Source organism: Haliotis cracherodii, unplaced genomic scaffold, assembly GCF_022045235.1.
Source record: "Haliotis cracherodii isolate W230 unplaced genomic scaffold, xgHalCrac1.p SCAF_5, whole genome shotgun sequence".
Taxonomy (NCBI): domain Eukaryota; kingdom Metazoa; phylum Mollusca; class Gastropoda; order Lepetellida; family Haliotidae; genus Haliotis; species Haliotis cracherodii.
In genome coordinates this window covers 3,898,920-3,917,895 of record NW_027266308.1, presented here as the reverse complement: position 1 = coordinate 3,917,895, position 18,976 = coordinate 3,898,920, and the positions used below count along the sequence as shown (strand labels likewise).

General features: G+C 39.6%; 1 protein-coding gene across 2 annotated transcripts; it reads right to left on the bottom strand.

Moving 5' to 3' along the window:
• Positions 1 to 32: 32 nt before the first annotated feature.
• LOC139442416 (retinol dehydrogenase 12-like) lies at positions 33 to 16,938 on the bottom strand. Of its 2 annotated transcripts, XR_011651692.1 has the most exons (8): positions 16,842 to 16,938; positions 15,643 to 15,783; positions 12,876 to 13,067; positions 12,073 to 12,231; positions 10,921 to 11,040; positions 9,319 to 9,529; positions 2,587 to 6,698; positions 33 to 2,532 (listed from the first exon to the last, which is right to left on the bottom strand). XR_011651692.1 is itself a non-coding variant. In XM_071223228.1 (7 exons), exons 1-7 carry the CDS (start codon positions 16,936 to 16,938, stop codon positions 6,596 to 6,598), a joined length of 1,023 nt encoding a protein of 340 aa, XP_071079329.1. In that variant the 3' UTR covers positions 33 to 6,595. The 2 variants fall into 2 exon arrangements, 1 of the variants encoding a protein (XP_071079329.1); XM_071223228.1 differs by having other exon boundaries at positions 33 to 6,698.
• Positions 16,939 to 18,976: the final 2,038 nt, after the last annotated feature.

Genomic DNA, 18,976 nt, shown 5'->3' with positions numbered 1-18,976 from the left:
AACATCACTTAAAGCGGTATTCACTTGACACTATTGTTTATTTCATGAAGTATCCATTTCTCCATGACATTGAACAACTTCTCACAAGTGGGCGGACACTTTCCAAAACTTTCAATTAAACAGCAAGCCATACAAATTATTTTTAAAATACCTATGCAACAGCTTGGACAGAAAATATGAATTGGTCAGTATATTGAAGGTAAACACAACACTCTCATGAATAAATATCTATCTCTATTTAAACATGTTCAAACAGCAGTAGCGAAGTATTACAAGATCTGTGAAAAAAAGTTCATAAAAAATGTGCTAAACAAATTAAATGCAACACAACATGCCAATAAAACCACACATGAAAATGGACTCTGCTTCAAACCTTAGAACTAAAACATATAAAACAAAAAGAAGCAGTCTAGGGCATCCAGAAAAATAGTATAGTGGCTTCAGTTTGTTTGACCAATCCATGCATATTGTCCAAATGTTAATAAAAGTAAGATCAGTACATTGTCACAAACTTGACATCCTTCATTGTTTATATCACAGATGATTTTATGTGGCGTTCCAAGAAGACTTCCTTACAAAAATGACTATTGTTCATACATTGAATCACACCAGCAACTGAGATCTAGAAAGGTGTTTGCATTCCATCACAAACAGAACCATCACAACCTTTCCAGACTGCCCCTAAGCTTCCCCAAATGAAACCTCTCTGAGAGGACAGCTGGCCTCACCAATATCTAGTCCTTTTCATTTTTGATGCCTATGGTGGTGTCTAATGAAGTACAACTTAAAGTACATAGAGTCCCATGCATCTTGGTACAGTGATACGCGCCTCTGGTTTAATGACATTACTCCCAGAACACGTCCAAAAGCAGGACCACCGAAACACAAAAGTCAAATGCCTCTAGCTACCTTGATATGATACACACTGACTTCTGGAATATGAAGTGCTTGGGACTTATTGCTTTGATCTTCGCCGGTGCCTATTATCTAGATGGCTTCCATTTTATTGTTCTTACATGTACATATATATGCTCTCTGTCTCATAGCATCCATTCGCCTGATGAGGGAGTAATCATATACTCTAAAACGCTGTGTTCCTCATAATAAAGAAGTTGACATCCATAAATTCTCTTCCTTATATGTATCACTTCTAAATGCCTTTCAAAGACTTGACTTCTGGTTTGACAAACACATGTCCGATGTAACACAACTTTGAAACAGAAAATCCCCACCCCGAGTTACCATAAAACAAGGTTATATACATTGTGTCAAATGACATGTCCTTCATTCTCAGCCATGTGCTGAAACGTTTTTCGAACGTAGGAACAGATAGTGTTTCCTTCTCTCCTTCTTATGTCGTTATATTTCTTCTCACCATGTGTCACTGTGGCACCAATCATGTCCACAAGCCTTGTAATGCTTGTAATTACCTTAGCCTGTGGTTGAGAAAGGAAAGTGGGACCTTAAACAAGGGCTGCGTAATCCACGTGAATTCATGTAATCAGCCTCGTGCTAAGGCTTACACAATAAGTGAGTTGGGTTGAATGCGGCTTTTAACAGTATTCCAGTCATATCACGGTGTGTCAGTTTAATGTGAGAGGAAAGCTCGAAGTTATGCAGGTCTTAGACGTTTAACACTTCCGTGAAACCCACAAGCACGGATATGGTGCTAACAAACCTAGAAACATAATTGGGGCTAACCGAGATTCGAACCTACAATCATAAATTGCTGGCATGCCCAAAGGGACGCAACTCTGCACAGCGAATTGCGGCGCCTTAGACGACTGGGCCACCCATGCCACCAACAAAATAAGTTCACTGCAGGTATATAAACTTTATTCCTTGTACCTCTTGTTATTCTCTACATAGTGTCATCTACATCTTTAAAGGAAAGTATACGAGAAATTCATCACACTCCAGTGTAATTAGTAACAAAACATCAACAATGCAATTAAAAGTCACAGTCAAGATATTGCATTGCTGTTATCCCTGCATTATAGATGATGTACAAGAATGAAAGGACTTTTCCTAAAATAAGAACAAATTCCAATGCAAGAAAAGAGAATGTTTCAATTCTTAATGGAAGCCTTCGTGAGCACCAACTCCCAAAAATCGACAATTGCTTAACAAGTTCAGACCAGGTAAATCAAGGACAACCTATATTTAGGGGCCAACCATTTGATAGCCTGCGATTTTATCCGAAAAAAATTAATTGCCTCCGAAAATTCTGAAGGCCCAGGTTTTCAATTCCAAACATCTACAACATGTGAGGGATTGCCCTGTCGTGATAATTGACTAGATTAAAATTTATCAAATAACAAACTCTGCATTGTGACCTGGTTCAGAAAAAAAACATACTTACATACAGTTACGTACAGTTATTCTCTTGTGGAAAGCATTCACAAACAATGTAAGCAGTAGACCAAACACCAATTACCTTGCACAAGTCACAAACTATGTAAGCAGTAGACCAAACACCAATGACCTGCACAAGTCACAAACTATGGAAGCAGTAGATCAAACACCAATTACCTTGCACAAGTCACAAACGATGTAAGCAGTGGATCAAACACCAATTACTGGTACCTTGCACAAGTCACAAACTATGTAAGCAGTAGACCAAACACCAATTACCTTGCACAAGTCACCAACTATGTAAGCAGTAGATCAAATACCAATTACCTTGCACAAGTCACAAACTATGTAAGCAGTAGACCAAACACCAATTACCTTGCACAGAGTCACAAACTATGTAAGCAGTAGACCAAACACCAATTACCTTGCACAAGTCACAAACTATGTAAGCAGTAGATCAAACACCAATACAAACTATGTAAGCAGTGGATCAAACACCAATTACCTTGCACAAGTCACAAACTATGTAAGCAGTAGATCAAACACCAATTACCTTGCACAAGTCACAAACTATGTAAGCAGTAGATCAAACACCAATTACCTTGCACAAGTCACAAACTATGTAAGCAGTAGACCAAACACCAATTAGATGTACCTTTCACAATTCACAAACATGTAAACAAATAAAACAAATTCAACAGCAAAATGCTCCAATAGTAAAACTGTTGGATTGTTTGAAACTTTTTTACATTGCAGGAATCGTTGTCTGTACACACACACAACGCCGCAGCATTGTGACATCTGCTGACATGCATCTTCCAGAGGCAAGGGAGTTCACCGACTCTTGAACGTTTCCACCCTTGCCAAACTTGGCTGGAATTATTGGGCTCGGTCGTAGTACCACCAGTGTATATATCACGAGTTAGGCCCCTTCTATACCCTCCTATTGACCAATCAGATTCCACCTCTCATTTCACTTGAATTTGCTTCAAACAAAATGGCGGGGCCCTGTCAACACGATCTGATCGATAATCAAGATATATATTGTAATAAAACTGGTCTTACTTTGAAAAGTGAATCAAATCAGGTGAGCATCTTAATTAAAAACATGAATAGATTTGGAAAATATCTGTTGACCCCCAGTTGATGGTACACATGCTTTGCAAATGATGCAGTTGACTGACGTCTGCAGTTGAAGTCCATATTATTTACAAACGAATGTCTATTTCGTTACGCGATTTTGATTGGACTATACATAGACTCATTAGTCAAGGCAAAATATAACTCCATAACACCAGCCAAGTTCGGCAAGGGTGGAAACTGGACTTTTACAGTCAGTTAACTCCCTTGCCTCGGGAAGACAGTTTACGTGTAGCAAAGAGAAACAGGGATAAAGCTCTACACAAGAATAACAGTTCAGAAGTACATGAAGGTATCATGCCATGATTGTCATTAAAAAACAAACTTTCAATACAAAACAAGAATAACACATCCTTTCAACAGTATCAGCAGTCGTTGATGAAGGATCCTTGTCAATCGTTGTCCATTAGGCAGGCTTCGCTTTATTTCCAAGAAGTTTACATTTAGCCCTTGCTATTTACAAAGATGGGATTTCAATGTGTGTGCATTTCTTACAAGGATGGAAATGTGTTAATTTAATTAACAATTTTAATTAGTTTTTCTGATTCAAACACCCAATTTATTTTTCGTCCTCCAGTCTGACAATGTAAATTATTTGCATCCATTCACAATGTGAATGCTTATAAGATGCAATATTGCACAACCAGTAAAACCTGAAGGTATGTGTTGTGTTCAGAAGTGATTATTGCAATAGTGTTGTGGTAACACAAAGATAAAGAATCGTGGTGCAACTATTGTGATAGCTAAAACATAAAAGTCATATAAATAGAATTGTGGTAACTAAACCACTTTTATAATATGGGTGCTAGTACGCCAACAGTTTTGTGATAGCTAAACCACTATGGTAATATAGGGGCAACTTTAAATAGATCATTGTGATAGCTAATGCCCCATTGAAATAAAGGTGCAACTATAACAAAAGCATTGTGAAAGCTAAAACACTATCGAAATATAGGTGCAACTATAACAAAACTCATTGTGATAGCTAAACCACTATCAAAATATAGGTGCAACTATAACAAAAGCATTGTGATAGCTAAACCACTATCGAAATATAGGTGCAACTATAACAAAAGCATTGTGAAAGCTAAAACACTATTGAAATAAAGGTGCAACCATAACAAAATCATTGTGATAGCTAAACCACTATTGAAATATAGGTGCAACTATAACAAAATCATTGTGATAGCTAAACCACTATTGAAATATAGGTGCAACTATAACAAAATCATTGTGATAGCTAAAACACTATCGAAATATAGGTGCATTCCCTGACATCATTAACTCAACAACAGACAATATACAGTCAACATTTCAATAGTCTTTAACAAAGTTACTTAAACAAGCAAGATTAGAGTAGCCCTGGGATGCCTTTTTCTTTGGCAGTGAAATTTTTGCATCCTCTGACAAACATGATAAAGAAATTGTTCTACACAGTATTTGTTTATATACTTGTTGAAGCTTTAAAAGAATGTTCCTTCATTGTGCTGACATAAAACAATTAAAAAAATAGTCTGTACTTGAAATTTAAGGATTTCAAAGTTTGTAGAAAAACGTGTCGCCATCGGGTTCAGGCCCGCACCGTTTCATTTGAAGACGCATAATTGTCGACCTCAGCAAAGGTACACATGATGGTATGATGTGAAAATAACTATTAAATATTTTCAAATATTTGCATTAACCTTAAAAGCCCCGAAAATAATATGTACATAGTGTTGTGTTACAGCTGGTAACCAATAAACGTATCAACGTTTATATTTAAACCTTTTTGAGAAAAAGAATATTATAGGTAAACATATATATCCTTGTTCAGGGCTCCATATATCCTATAATCCCTGACAGCATGTATTTACAAAGTGCAAGCAATTGATAAACTGCTAGTTTCGGACCCCAAAAAATTATGAGGAGCCGTGCACCATGCGTTGTAAAAATCAGCTTGCGACGGAGCTTGGTGCACATGCAACAGCGGCAGAAAAGGCATTCCTTGTGCATCAAGCGAAGCTACTCCCTCCATATGAACACAGTCTACAAAGAGTTCTGGTTTATTTTTCAAATATTTTCCACAAGAGAATGTTTTGTCAAAGTGTAAAGTAGAGATGTGTTTTAAGTAGGGGAACATCCTCATAACTTTCCATTCCTTAAACTAATGGGCCTTTGACCCTGCAGGATCTAAGGACAATTATTTTTCAGGAATGGACAGTTTCTCGGCCATTCCCCTCTACATAATCACTGTAATAAGGGTAACGCAATTTTTCAGGACATTATCATTTGCAGAAGCCCGAGGTCTTCCATTAACTACCCTATGAAAGAGAGCAGTTGAAAAGACTGAGGGCTTCTGCAAATGATAATGTCCTGAAAAATAGCGTTATCGTTATTACAGCTAAAATGGATATGATTTCTTATCAAATAAAAATACACAACAATATCGGTTTTGATCAACACACAACACGTCACTGACCCACTTTTACAAATATGGAAACATCATAGAAAAAAACAGATGACGTCACCATTGAACATCAATATGACATCACCTAACAACGGGCATGATAATGGCCTGTCGTCAAGCAATATGAGGGCATTATCAAGTTACAGTGACCGACTCATTTCTGATAACATGCGGACGGTTTAATGATAATTCTATCCATTTTAGCTATACCCCGGTAATAGATGATAACAGCTATGGGAGTGCCCCTCATGATCAGATGCTTGGCAAAAATGTGATGGTAAAGCAATATTCCAGCTATATTACGGCGGTCTGTAAATAATCTAGTCTGGACCAGACAATCCAATGATTGACATCATGAGCATCGATTGCTTCTATATCAGGCAAAGGTAGGGTTTGTATCAAGTTCATGCACATAATTAGGCTCATATGACTTCCGTGAGCTACAAGCAGTCCCATTTTAGTAGCTGACTAATAAAAAACACAAGTCACTATGACACTGCAAATGGTCATATTCAAGGGGAATGGAGCTTAGTGTATTCCAATGTATTGATGATGTGTAGTCTTCAAAAACACTCATATAAATATTATATATATATATATATAATAACAACCCGTCATGTTTTCTGCATCCTGATTGAAAGCTTCCTGTGGTCGTTACAATGCCGGTAGATTCACCATCTTGCAACTGAGATCCCAGAGCTGTTTTGCCACCTCATCGTCTTGACCTTGGGCAGCAGTGCCCTTCTCGGCACAGTCGCTGTAAACATTAACGCAAACATTTTTATACATAGTTTCATGTTCTAACCCATCTTTCTGAGGCAAGAGAGTTAACTGACCATAAAAGTCCACTTTCCAACCTTGCCAAACTAGGCTGTGTCATTCAGTTACATTTTTGGGCTGGACTAACGAGTCTAAGCATAGTTCAATCAAATTTGCGCAACAATATCGAAATCCTGATCGTAAACTGACATTGATTTTGGTTGCCAAAATCCTACTCGTGACATATCAATAGATATTTTCCCAATCTTTTCATGTTTTTACTCAAGGTGCTCACATGATTTGGTGCATTTTGCAATGTAAGACCTGTTTTGGAATCTGATTGGTGCTTAGGTGAGGTGAGGTGAAATGGGGTTTAACGTCTCGTCCAAGATTATTGCACTTATATAGCGACGTGCATGCACGTGTGTGTGTGTGTGTGTGTGTGTCTGCTTGTACTAGGCTGATTTATAGTACTAGCCCAATGAGTTACCATGCCGCAGTTTAACATACATGAATACCCCACTCAGACACTCTCTCCGGGCAGATAACACTATAACACTAGACCACAGAGCCAGTATGGTCCATAGGAGAGGCTTGGAAGGGACATAACTGGTAATAGCCACTCCTGGCGCTACGATCGAGCCCAGAAATTACCGCTTATTTCGGCAAGGGTGGAAACTGCACTTTAAAGTCAGTTAACTCTGGGGAAGATGGTTCTAACCAGTCTGAACGATTACATGTGCCTCTATTTCAGGCCAAACAAGTAGTATCATGACGACAACTCATGTTAATCCCTCTGACAAATGATCCGTGTTAGATATTGGCACTAGTCCTGTAGTTAAGGTATCATAAGGACTAATTTGCCACTTTTAAGAGTTTTGCTATTTGTTATCATTATAAGGACTAGTGGACTAAAACTGTTAGTTTCTACCACTATGATAATTCTTGTCACTGTTATTCCCTCACCCACCATTCTGTATCATGCCAATTACTCAGTCTTGCTTGACGTCACTATTTCAGTATAATAAAGAAGTTGTTATCCATAATTGTTTTGTCTATGTTGTGATCCATCAACTTGTAAGAAATTCCTGTCAAACAATGGTATCTTGATGGTTGGTGATCTTAAAAGCATATTTAGATGTATGTTTGGCTTTACTCTCTTCTGAGATCATCTTCCCAAGGCAAGGGAGTTAACTGACTATAAAAATACAGTTTCCACCCTTGCTGAACTACGCTAGAATTTCTAGGCTCAATCATAGCGCCACCAATGGCTATTATGAGTTATGTCCCTTATGTTGACGGATCACAAGGTTCTCTAAAAAATCTAGATCATTTAAGATGAGAAAGGAGAAGTGGGTTTGTGCATTTTCTATTTTAAAATATTTTACAACATATAGATGAAACTTTCATCTCTTAGAAAACACCATACTTTCTCTGTTTTACTGTGTAATTATGTTAGCACATTGACATTGTGTGTATGTACATATTTCCCACAATTTGTAACAAGATGCAGCATTCCCCTGATGATCTCACTCAGTGAGTTGGTGAGCAAGCTGGGATTAGCACAGCTTTGAACAGTATATATAACTGTGTGTCAGCTTGATGTGGGAGGGAAGCTCACAGCGATGCAGGTCTTACATGCTGTAACCCACAAGCATGGGTTTGGTGCTGACAAACCTTGAACTATGATGACGATGAGCCGGGATTCGAACCCACCGTCATAGGTATCTGGCAGACCTAAGGGAAGCAACTCTGTGGTGAATTGCAACTTTGACAACTGGCCACCCATGCCTTTTACAGTGCTTAGCATGAGTGAGTGAGTGAGTGAGTGAGTGAGTGAGCGAGCGAGCAGAGTGAGTATGGTTTTATGCCTCTTTTAGCAATATTCCAGCAATATCACAGCGGGGGACACCAGAAATGAGTTTCATACAGTGCCTTGATCTGATAATGACGTCATAGTATAAAGAACGGTGGGATGATACCGTAATTAGCATTTGTCGTAAACAATACACAACCCTTTGATAAAATGTGAAGTATTTAACATTTTGTTTGGCATGTTTGATGTACAGAGAATTTCACCGGAGTGTCTTTTGATATACATGATTATATCCACATGAATCAACAAGGATTGCTGCAGATTCTTAAACTTTGATCAACTTTTATAAAAAAATCCAAGGTTGAGATTCTGTTTATCATTCAGAATCATTCATTCAACTTTTGAATGTTTTTAAACAGTAATAATCAAAAAGTACAGCTAACCAGTTTCGGTGACTGAGAGATTAGTGATGTCATTGATTAAGACATCATGGCAACAAGTGATGAAGCTATTGTCTGCTAAGCATTGTGATGCAATTTCCTCATAGCAAGATCTCCTAAGAAGTGTTATTTAATCTCACTCAAGCAAAGCAGAAACCAGTTATGGTTGATATAAAACACAATATATGAGACGTACCAGTGCACTGATGTATCATTTCAACCCTAATGTTCGGGGACATCTACTTAAGCTGAGTCTTCGCTAAGACAAGGCTGTTGTAGTACAATGAGATGCTTCAAGGCTTTATTACTTAATACCAACATGTTATTTGAATCTAATGATACTGTTTTATCCATATGCCTACCTGAAATATTTCCCTGAGACATCATTCAGACTCTCGTCCACTGCGCAGAATATTGTGGTCTGGGCGCCCTGAACGGGAGTCTTGATGAAGATGAGAGATGCCACTTTGAACAGGGTCTGTTTAAACCATGACACCCCCATCACTGAGAGATGACGGCCGAGCTCTGTCTTGACCACGCCCGGGTGTAGTGAGTTGGCGGTCACCTCGGTGCCTGGAAAGTGAGTGAGTAGGTTTTGTTTAAACAAGTCCAGACACAAATAGACGAGAGGTAGGCACTAGTAGCGATTCAGGCCATTGGGTAGGATGACACACAACCAGGTCACACATCATAATTAACTTATCTTTAGTTAGATGGTTCTTAAAATTGTTTGATTGTCAAGCTATATGACGGCGGTCTGTCAATAATCAAGTCGAGACCAGACTATCCTGTGATTGACACCATGAGCATCGATCTACGCAATTGGGATATAATGACATGCATCAACCAAGTCAGTGGGCCTCTTAAGACAAGCTTAGTTTGCTGAAGACCTATTTTAACCCATTCGCCACCACTCGGCCCTTTCCATAACCTGCAAGAAGACTTGTCCCCCTATCGATGAATGTTATATGCGAAAATACGACAAACCAATCAGAATGCGCGTATGATTTCAAGTTCTTCGTCAAAGACTCCCTCAGAAATAATTTTTGATTTTACATATGTCTTGCATCTAAAAGTATACCCAAGACACAGTTTAATGTGTTCAATCATACTGTATAATTCTGCATGTCCCAATGTGGTTCAAATTGCATCTGAAATACATATAATATATGGGGAAATATATGTGAACCATTACGCAACTAGTTTACAATTGTTTTAGGTATGCCCGTTTGCGCTAAGACAGATCCCGGTCGCAAAAATGGCCATGTGAGGGCACGAGTCGCTATTCGGCTTGTCCCGGAACAACACGAGTTGGTCACGAATGATTTTAACCTGGATCTTCACATGGGTTGACTCTTTCAACTAGTATGGGGTGCAGGAGAGCTTGAGGTTATTTGCTCTCTAATCCACATGATGTACCAGGAGCAATCATTAACAGCAGGAAGAATAATGCTGAAGTTGCTGCAATACAAACCAGTGGTTGATGTTATGAACAATGACACTTCATCATGTGACCGACCTTATGTGACCAACCAAAGAATGGCTGCGGTCATTTTCAGACAAAACCGTCAAGCATCCTCATTTACACTGGCTGCTTCAAAGCAATCTGTATCATGTATATTGTGGGTGTCTTGGTAAGATAAAGCCAGTGTATAAAAATGGTATCCGTTGAGGTCATATATGGATAAAGATGCAAATATGAAAGGTCAAGGCTCACCAATATATCAGTATATCAATGCATTGCCAAGGTTAGCTAAATACACTACTTTGTTAAAGGTAAAATATTCTATTAATTTTATTATCATCGTAAATGCCGGTAACTTGAGAGTAATCATCATGATAAAGATGATACAAACGCAAACACTGAACATATCAAAGTAATTTGCTATATTTTAAAGGGAGATAACTCTGCCAGGTATATCTCCAGTCAGAACCAGTATGTTCATCTGACACCCATTTGTTACCTTGTAGTCTCCTGGCTAGTTCTCTGGCAAACAGCACATTGGCCAGCTTGCTCTGCCCGTACGCCATCAGCGAGTCATACTGCTGTTCCATGTTGATGTCCTCGAAGTTGATCCTGCCTCCTGTTGTCAGGCACAGACAATGTTTACAACAAATACTTCAGAGAACTGACAGCAGCATTTCCAACGGTTATTTTTGTCGTGGTTCAAAATGTCATTTTCAAAACAAACCTGACATCCTTTTTTTCATAAATACCAATATGCCTCAATAAGTGCCCTGATCCAATAATATCCCCAGACCAACTTCTAGGTCAATCTAATCTGTAAGTATCTTTATAAGCACTCCTACAAAGAACGAACATTTAAATGACTGTCCATATTTTCTTGTGCATAGTATGGATTTGGTTTCAAGAAAACAGCAGTGCGGAAGGGGAATATAATTGTATTGATATTATTATTCAAGTCTTTGAAAGGCATTTAGAAGTGATACACATAAGGAAGAGAATTTGTCAACTTCTTTATCATGAGGAACAAAATGTTTCAGAGTATATGCCTGTCTACCAACAACAACAACTGGCGACAAAGAAAACTACAAGAAGCCATTGACATCAGCAGACACCAGCCAGCCATGAACCCTAACCAGGGAACCGATCTGCCCGGTGCTTGGGACTTATTGCTTTGATATTTGTCGGTGCCTATCATCCTAGCTGTCTTCCATTTGCCCCTTGCTATTTCTCCACCTGGGTCTCTGCTTGACAACCAGACTCTTTACATCAGTGAGTGAGTGAGTGAGTTGGGTTTTACGCCGCTTTTAACAGTATTCCAGTGATATTACGGCGTGTCAGCTTAATGTGGGAGGAAAGCCCGAGGTGATGCAGGTCTCAGACGTTTACCACTTCGGTGAAACCCACGAGCACAGGTATGGTCATGACAAACCTAGAAACATAATCGGGGCGAACCGGGATTCGAACCCACAATCCTAGGTTTCTGGCGTGCCCAAGGGAGGCAACTCTGCACAGCGAATCGCGGCGCCTTAGACGACTGGGCCACCCGTGCCCCCCTCTTTACATCATTACCCATATGTCCTATTAGAGACAGCCAGGGCTCAATTGCTTCCATAGTTTATGTGGATAGTTTAGAAGAAGGAAATCTTACGTCTGTGAGCGAGAGATGACACACAAATAATGCGACTTGGCGCAGACTTCTTCAGGAGGTCCAGGAGGAGATTGGTGAGTAGGAAGTGGCCGAGATGATTGACAGCAAACTGCATCTCATAGCCTTCCTGAGACTTCCAGTACGGGCAGAACATTACACCTAAGACATGGCGAAAGAAGGAAAAAATCTAGTTTAGTTCACCCCTAATTTATGAGTAGCCATTTATCTAGCATTGTAAATATCAGCTCGTGATGAGCTTGGTGCATGTGCAACAATGGGCGACTTTCTCAGTATAAATATAATCTACCAAGAGTTCTGGTTATTTTTCAAATATATACAAACCAAAAGAAATGCGAACCATAGAAACATACAGAGAATTATGTACATTAAGAAGAGATGTTTCCAAAGGGTACCGCTTAATGATAAAACTAACAATCAGTCAAGTGTTACCACAGTGTCTTTATTCTGATTTCCAAACTTTACATGCTAATCCTACACGAGACAAATGGTGCATCTCGAGTCATGGATCCATGACGTTACATGTGATGCGTCTGTGAATGTCAGTTCAAACAACATATCAGTATGTTCGTTTGTGCATCAAACCAATCGAATATCTCTTGAATATGAGTAATTTGTCATATATCATTATTAACCAACATGTATGGTATCCATGTTTATTTTGTGGCTGAGTATACAAGTCACATCATATCTATTGGCCTATGACCAGTTCAGCTCAACGTCCTATGACTCCCAATGTAGTTGTGTTCGACGAATATTTTCACCTGACATCTGAAAAGTCTCACCTGCATTGTTGATCAAAATATCAAGCCTCTTTTCCTTCTCTGTGACTTCACGAGCAAATTTCCTCACCGATTCCAGCGATGAGAGGTCGACAATTCTGACAACGACTTCTGGATTGCCGGTGCTCTTCCTGATATCATCCGCAGCTCTCTCGGCCTTCGTCACGTCTCGACACGCCAGGATCACTCGGGCACCTGAAACAACGTAGTGCATAGCTAGACATTGATGTGATGTTTAACGCCACACTCACCAGCATCCTGCTGTGTGATGCCCACCTGTAAAAACTTGTGTCTGACCAAACAATCCAGTGATTGACATTGTTAGCAACAACCCACGCTGTCGGAGTACAATGACATACAACGAACCAAGTCACTGAGTCCGTCCACCTGATCCATTTCGTCAACTCATCCATTTCCTCACGTCTTACAACCAGCCTCAGTTGCTGGGGACCTATTCTAACCTGGAATCCCCATGGGTTGACAAGCATAGGTTGCTAGGGATCTATCCTAAACCAAAATCCCCAAGGGTTGACAAGCATAGGTTTCTGGGGATCTATTTTAACCTGGAATCCTCATGAGGAGACAAGCATAGGTTGCTAGGGATCTATCCTAAACCAAAATCCCCAAGGGTTGACAAGCATAGGTTGCTGGGGATCTATTTTAACCTGGAATCCCAATGGGGAGACAAGCAAAGGTTGCTGGGGATCTATTTTAACCTGGAATCCCCACTGGGGAGACAGACATAGGTTGCTGGGGATCTATTTTAACCTGGAATCCCAATGGGGAGACAAGCACAGGTTGCTGGGGGCCTATTCTAACCTATAATCCCCATGGGGAGACAGACATAGGTTGCTGGGGATCTATTTTAACCTGGAATCCCAATGGGGAGACAAGCAAAGGTTGCTGGGGGCCTATTCTAACCTATAATCCCCATGGGGAGACAGACATAGGTTGCTGGGGATCTATTTTAACCTGGAATCCCAATGGGGAGACAAGCACAGGTTGCTGGGGGCCTATTCTAACCTATAATCCCCATGGGGAGACAGGCATAGGTTGCTGGGGATCTATTCTAACCTGGAATCCCAATGGGGAGACAGGCATAGGTTGCTGGGGATCTATTTTAACCTATAATCCCCATGGGGAGACAGGCATAGGTTGCTGGGGATCTTTTCAAACCTGGAATCCCCACTGGGGGTCATGCCGAAAGAACTGTCGGAAATGCCAGAAAAATGCTGTCAGCCAGTTATAACAAGATAGAATGTTTTACAGACTGCAGCTATTGAAATATTGAGTAACTACCGAACTGTGGTTTGAAGTATTTCAGTCACAAGGAGTCCTAACGACAATTTTACACAGCAAAATTCAAACGAAAACAAGTTCTGATGTATTTAGTCCAATGATGGAAATCTAACATGGACTTAAGAAATATGAGCATGTAATTCCCTCATAACAAAAATAATGTTGTCTTCATAAAGCATTTAATCTATAAGAAAAAGTCAATTGCAGAAAAATCTAGATGTGCATCGTAGAAAATAAGAAAATGATGCTGCATTTTTTTGTCAAAACTCCCATGCCGCATTAGGCGTGCATAGCCACATGGTGCACAACATGGAGTCTGCAGTAGGTTTTGTATACAAGTTCTTTACACTTGAGAGAGATAGAGGAAAACCATTGATTAATTTAGATAGGGTGTATTAGCTAACTGCCCAAGTTTTAGGACTTCAATATCAACAGGTCTGAAATGAAAGTTCAACCCATGAAAAACAATCTGCCTGAATAAGAGTGCATATTGTTTCAGTCTTGGTCTAGTGAGTGATTTGGGTTTAATGTCGCTTCTAACAGTATTCCAGTTATATCGCAGCATGTCACCTTAATGTGGGAGGAAAGCTTGAAGTGATGCAGGTCTCAGACATTTACCACTTCGGTGAAACCCACGGGCACGGGTATGGTGTTGACAAACCTAGAAACATAATCGGGGCAAACCGGGATTCGAACCCACAATCATAGGTTTCTGGCGTGCTCAAGGGAGGCAACTCTGCACAGCAAATCGTGGCGCCTTAGACGACTGGGCCACCCGTGCCCCCTCTTGAATAAGAAACCAGTAAAGTACAAGATAGATGGCAGTACCTCTAATATGACAGCGTAGATATTAGCTTTGATGCACTGGTTTTAATACCTTTAGATGAAACTTGAAAGTACAGATTCAGATACATCATTAGCTGAGTCAGATGCTGGCTGAAGAATTCATCTGACGAACAATAAATACTTCTTGATTTTAAAAAATCCCTTTCATTACTCATCAGTGATATTTCACAGTTGAGACTCTTTCCTGTGCTTACCAAAAGAAACACATCTCATAGCAACAAGTGATGTCTAATTTCTCCATAAAACATTATTTTCCATATATTGAACACATTCCTAGCAACAGCTGATGAGTTCTGTTCCAAGAAACCAAGAAGTGAATGATGAAACATGTTAAGTCGAAGCAACATTTTTCAGCATTTTGAAAGACTGGTTCTTAAACCATTCAGTGAAAATTTTCTAGGATTATCATAATTATTGTTTTATAAAAGACATTTTTTTCCTTATGTAACATTACTGACTGATGTGTGCCAATGTATATGCACGTGTGACTATTTTCGTGCCAATTTTTACAAATTGTGTGAACCATGCTATGGGCGTGGAATGGGCGTGGCCTGGCTGAACATGATACAGAAACACTGTGCACCTTGTTTCACCTCCTGACCCATCAGCTTAATCCTATAGTTACCTCTTCCAGCTAGGTCTCTTGCAGTCTCTCTCCCAATGCCACAATTGGCCCCAGTGATCAAAACAGTTTTGCCATCAAGACGAGCTCTACTGTGGCAAACACCACCTCCAAAATATCTCCTCAGTGCATGATAGCTGACACCTAAAACAGAAAAAGAAATGAGGACTTTATCATGTCTAGTCACTGGAATCAGTTGTATCATTAGCATGATTAGAGGTAATCTCATTAAAATCAGATCTTAGTTCTCTCTACCGCTAAACAAAGATCTGAGGACATCCAATTAGGGGTCACGTCAAAACGACCTTTCATCCCACCAATCAGAGCGTTGCTTACCAAATCATGAAAGTGAGAGTTGGAATGTGATTCCTTATCAACCTCGAAAACTTTAACACAGGGTATTCCGAACGATAACTACGGGCTTAACAACTGAATCCATACAATTTAGACCATCTATTAGCCATTCCAAAATGTCCTTTGTTCAGGTTTCAAGTTTTTAATCGAGAATTTGTCAAAATATGTTTCGAAACGTACTCGCCAATTTGAAATTAGTGTTATAAGCACGAGAAAGCTGCCTTCTGATTGGCTAATGTCGACTTCTTGTCAGTCATTCAATTGGTTTGCCAAAGGTCGGTCTGACGTGACCCGTAATGGGATGTCCTCAGATCTTTGTTTAGTGGTAGCGAGAACTAAGATCTGATTTTAATGAGATTCGATTAAAGCAACCTATACAGTCCCAGGATAGGAACGTTTTAGTTTTAGGTTTGTGGCACTAATTTCAATCAAGAAAAATGTGACTGCTTAACATTGACAGAAAGTAATGCCTTCAACATACTCTGTGATTTGGTGAACCGAATAATCCTATTGTCAAAAATGTGCTATGTACATTATTATGTAGGGTTATACACAGACAATATCAGAATATTTTAAAAACTTTACTTTCATTTTGTGCATGCACATACAATAATTATTACCCAGAGCAGTGTGAAACCAGGAACACGCCATTCAATTTCGTTTTCACATTTTTTGTTAAGACCTTTACCTTGTAGTTGCACAGACATTAAAAGTCAGTGTCACGAAACGAAACTGAATTTGAAAGCGAAGTTAGTCTAAACAAACAGACTACCAGTGTATCATCGTCTACAGACTGAGGACCATATCAGAATATATTGACGTGAAATTTGTGTGATTGAAATACAAACCGCCAGCAACCACGAGAACAATTTTCTTGTAACTCCAACAAAGACCCAGCGCTTTCACAGTTGCATTCTGCATAAACTTCAATGTGTCCGCCGCCATTTTGAACAGAACAGATCACGTGATCATATTTTTCCGTCTCCACAGGGGAGAGTAACACCGAGAAAAGCCGATCAAATCCGACTGTATGCATTGATTATTTAAGACATAAGGACAGTGACATTACGTTATGGAAGTATAATATTACACAATTTGTTCTTGGCTTTATCCGCACATCTATAGTTGAAACGGTTTGAGACGTGTTATCAACGTTTTGTTATGAGGAAAGTAGGTGATTGCTAACAGGGAATATGAAATGCGCAAATCGGAGTTGAGAAAATGTGATAAATTAGACAATCAAGGAGGAACTGAAAAGTGATGTTCAGGATTTTTTTATGATCAAAATGACGCGGTGTTTTTTCTTTAAAAGATTAGGAAATAAATTCATTATAGTACGTACGTTGTTATATACAACGTTTTTTTAAATATTTATAATTATATACAGGTACTTAAAGGGGCACTGATCTAAAGCAATTCCCCGGGACTGGCTGTTGGCTTTGTTATTGTTTTTTTTTCCCGTGAGTACCCGGATGATATAGCAGAAACCTAGACTAGTTCGATATTGTATTCATTGAGCAGAGAGAAAATTGAGCGAAAATATCCTCCTCCCCCGCAAATATGTCGTTTCACTGTTTTCGCCCTAACAGGATCAAATCGGTTATATAAAAGCAACAAAATAAAACAATATTCATAAAAAAGCTCTGTCAAAATCAGAGTCGGTTGCCGTCTATATCATGAGTATGTTTTTTTTTAATCATTATCAAATAGTGATGATATCAGGTGTTTGGTAAAATGTTGGCGCATCCTGTCCCACCGGTGGCACCCGTCACAAACACACGCAAAGGCAAGTCAATTGTTCGCCTGAACATAACACAGGAACATATGATACAAGTCAAACTGGGGAATTGCATCAGAATTCATATTTGTGACTGATGCGTCAAATTTGGAAATGGCCTCCGCATGAATACCATAAAACGTTTTGAAAAGGTTTACCTAGGTGTTGAATGAATAGCTATTGCAAAATGTTCGTTATGTCAAGCCTCCTTAAAATACATAGTAGACTATTTTGTTTTACGCTTTGAATAATATTTCAGTAATACCAGGCAGTGTCTGTAGGGAGGAAGGCCCGAGGTGACGCGGGTTATAGACGTTCACCAGTGTCTTAAGTACCCATGAACCCGGGTGTGGTGTCGGCAAGCCAGGGGTCATAGTTTAGGAGAATCTAGGAGTCAAACTCGCGATCAGCACGCTGACACTGTTTCGGCCAAGGAACGCAATTGTGCAGGCGAACTGCAGAGCCTGCTAGCTCACTTGCCGAGAGGCATGATTTTATGCGCAAATTAAACGATGAGCTTCTTTTACGGTAATACACGTTGCCAAGCAGCATCCCAAAAAGTGTACCTTAGATGATCTGATATCGTCCAATAATGGTCAAACAGCCACCTCCCTTCCACTTATTTATCCACCATGACAAGATATAATAGAGACAAATGAAACACCTCGTGTGTTGTATATTTACATCTGTGCATAACGAGGCCCGTGAAGATCCGGGGTAAAATAGGTCTTCAGCAACCCATGCTTGCCGTGAAAGGCGGCTATGCTTGTATTAAGAGGCGACTAACGGGATCGGGTGGTCAGGCTCGCTGACTTGGTTGATGCATGTCATCGTATCCCAAATGCATGGGTCGATGCTCATGACGTTAGTCTCCGGATTGTTTGGTGCAGACTCGATTATTTACAGACCGCCGTCATATAGCTGGAATATCTCTGAGTGCGGCGTTAAACAAACAAACAAACAAACAAACTGTGCATTGCGATGTAGATAAAGTAACAAAACGCACCAAGAAGACTGCAAGACAAGAGGGGTGTCTTCAACTTTTCAATTGTCAATTTTCACTTTTTCACGAAATACTCCAGTAGTTCCAGCCTTTGGTTATAACTTGTTTAATAGGCATTGCTTAGAAGTTGACGGATGACAAGGTAGACACGATTTTATGGATAACAACTTCTTTAATACTGTAAAAAGCGACGTTTCGGTATA

What these genes read in the sequence shown, in the direction of transcription:
- LOC139442416 (XM_071223228.1), bottom strand. Translation starts at nt 16,938, where the DNA reads ATGGCGGCGGACACATTGAAGTTTATGCAGAATGCAACTGTGAAAGCG. An exon ending in AAGAGACCTAGCTGGAAGAG is followed by an intron (nt 13,068 to 15,642) that starts GTAACTATAGGA and finishes ACGTTGTTTCAG; the next exon opens with GTGCCCGAGTGATCCTGGCG. An exon ending in GTCATCTCTCGCTCACAGAC is followed by an intron (nt 11,041 to 12,072) that starts GTAAGATTTCCT and finishes GCCTGACAACAG; the next exon opens with GAGGCAGGATCAACTTCGAG.